This window comes from Odocoileus virginianus, chromosome 10, assembly GCF_023699985.2.
Source record: "Odocoileus virginianus isolate 20LAN1187 ecotype Illinois chromosome 10, Ovbor_1.2, whole genome shotgun sequence".
NCBI lineage: Eukaryota > Metazoa > Chordata > Mammalia > Artiodactyla > Cervidae > Odocoileus > Odocoileus virginianus.
The window spans coordinates 3,782,218-3,783,882 of NC_069683.1; the positions used below are offsets into that span (position 1 = coordinate 3,782,218).

At 40.7% G+C, this 1,665-nt stretch overlaps 1 protein-coding gene across 1 annotated transcript; it reads left to right on the plus strand.

The window, feature by feature from the left end:
• The first annotated feature begins 711 nt into the window (after positions 1-711).
• Positions 712-1,665, plus strand: LOC110144579 (olfactory receptor 8J2-like). The gene has a single exon (XM_020904518.2). It carries the CDS (start codon positions 712-714, stop codon positions 1,663-1,665), a length of 954 nt encoding a protein of 317 aa, XP_020760177.2.

Here is a 1,665-nt window from a genome sequence, read left to right on the forward strand (position 1 = left end):
AGAAATACTAAAATAACCAGTATGATGACAATGTATGAGAGGGCGTGAGGGCCTGTAGCAGCGAAGAAAAAAATAACTAGATGTCACTCAAACTCATCAACTTCTTATAGGTACCTCTCTTTCATTCCAAGAAACACAAACACACCGAGAGGCATGATGTGTATATAAATAAATACCTACACATATATAGATGCGGTACATTTTCATGTGTGCTAAGTCACTTCAGTCATGTCTGACTCTCTGCCACTCTATGGACTGTAAACTGCCAGGTTCCTCTGTCCACGGATTCTCAGGCGAGATGACTGGAGTGCCATTTGCTTCTCCAATATACATATATGTGCAGCATATTTGCATGAGATAGTAATATAATGTACATATGTATGTAAATATAAATACATCTCATCATGCAATTTTTGTATGTTTATCCAATAAAAACAATATTCTATAGTACATAAACACATTAATTACTTGGTCAAACAATTCTAAGATCCTGAAATGGAACTCTGGAGAATTTGTATTGCTGAATTTGATGAAAAGATGGAGAGAAAAGACAATTAAGAAAGTTCTGAAACTTTTAAGTGTTTGCCAACAGAAGTGAACTGATTTTAAGTGAAACACTTAACAATATTGGAAAGTAACAAAAGTAGAAACCATTTTACAGTCTCTTAATCACTTTCCATTTTCCCCACTAAGCAGAAATCAGCAAAATACATGGCTCCAGGGAATCGCACTCAAGTGACTGAATTCATTCTAATGGGAATCTCAGATCTTGCAGAACTCCAGATTCCTCTTTTCTGTCTGTTCCTGGTCATCTATGGACTGACCCTGGCAGGGAACCTGGGAATCATCATCCTCACCAGCGTGGACTCTCAGCTTCAAACCCCCATGTACTTTTTCCTCAAGCACTTGGCTATCATCAATTTGGGCAATTCTTCTGTCATTGCCCCCAAAATGTTGGTTAACTTCTTGGTTACAAAGAAAGCCATATCTTACTATGCATGTGCAGCCCAGCTAGGTGGATTCCTGGTTTTTATTGTGGCTGAGATTTTCCTGCTGGCTGCCATGGCCTATGACCGCTATGTGGCTATTTGCAACCCCCTGCTCTATCTGGTGGTGGTTTGTCCGCGGATCTGCCTCCTCCTGGTGGCCCTTATTTACATCTACAGTCTGACCACAGCACTGACGGTCTCCTCCTGTGTGTTTTCTATGTCATACTGTTCGTCCAATGTGATCAACCACTTTTACTGTGACAATGTCCCTTTGTTAGCATTGTCCTGTTCTGATACCTACATTCCAGAAACAGCAGTATTTACCTTTTCAGGGACCAATTTGTTTTTCTCTATGATTATTGTTCTAGCATCCTACTTCAACATCATCCTTGCCATTTTGAGGATACGCTCTTCAGAAGGGCGGCAAAAAGCCTTTTCCACCTGTACTTCTCACATGGTGGCTGTCACTGTATTCTATGGGACTCTTCTCTTCATGTATTTGCAACCAAGGACCAACCACTCATTAGATGCTGATAAGATGGCCTCGGTCTTCTACACCCTGGTGATTCCAATGCTGAACCCCCTCATTTACAGCCTAAGGAACAAAGACGTGAAGGATGCATTGAAGAGATTCCTGGATAACCCATGTCAGTCATTCAGATTAATGCAAATTTAA

Excerpts from the sequence above, each read along its gene's own strand:
- LOC110144579 (XM_020904518.2), top strand. The coding sequence starts at position 712 with ATGGCTCCAGGGAATCGCACTCAAGTGACTGAATTCATTCTAATGGGA.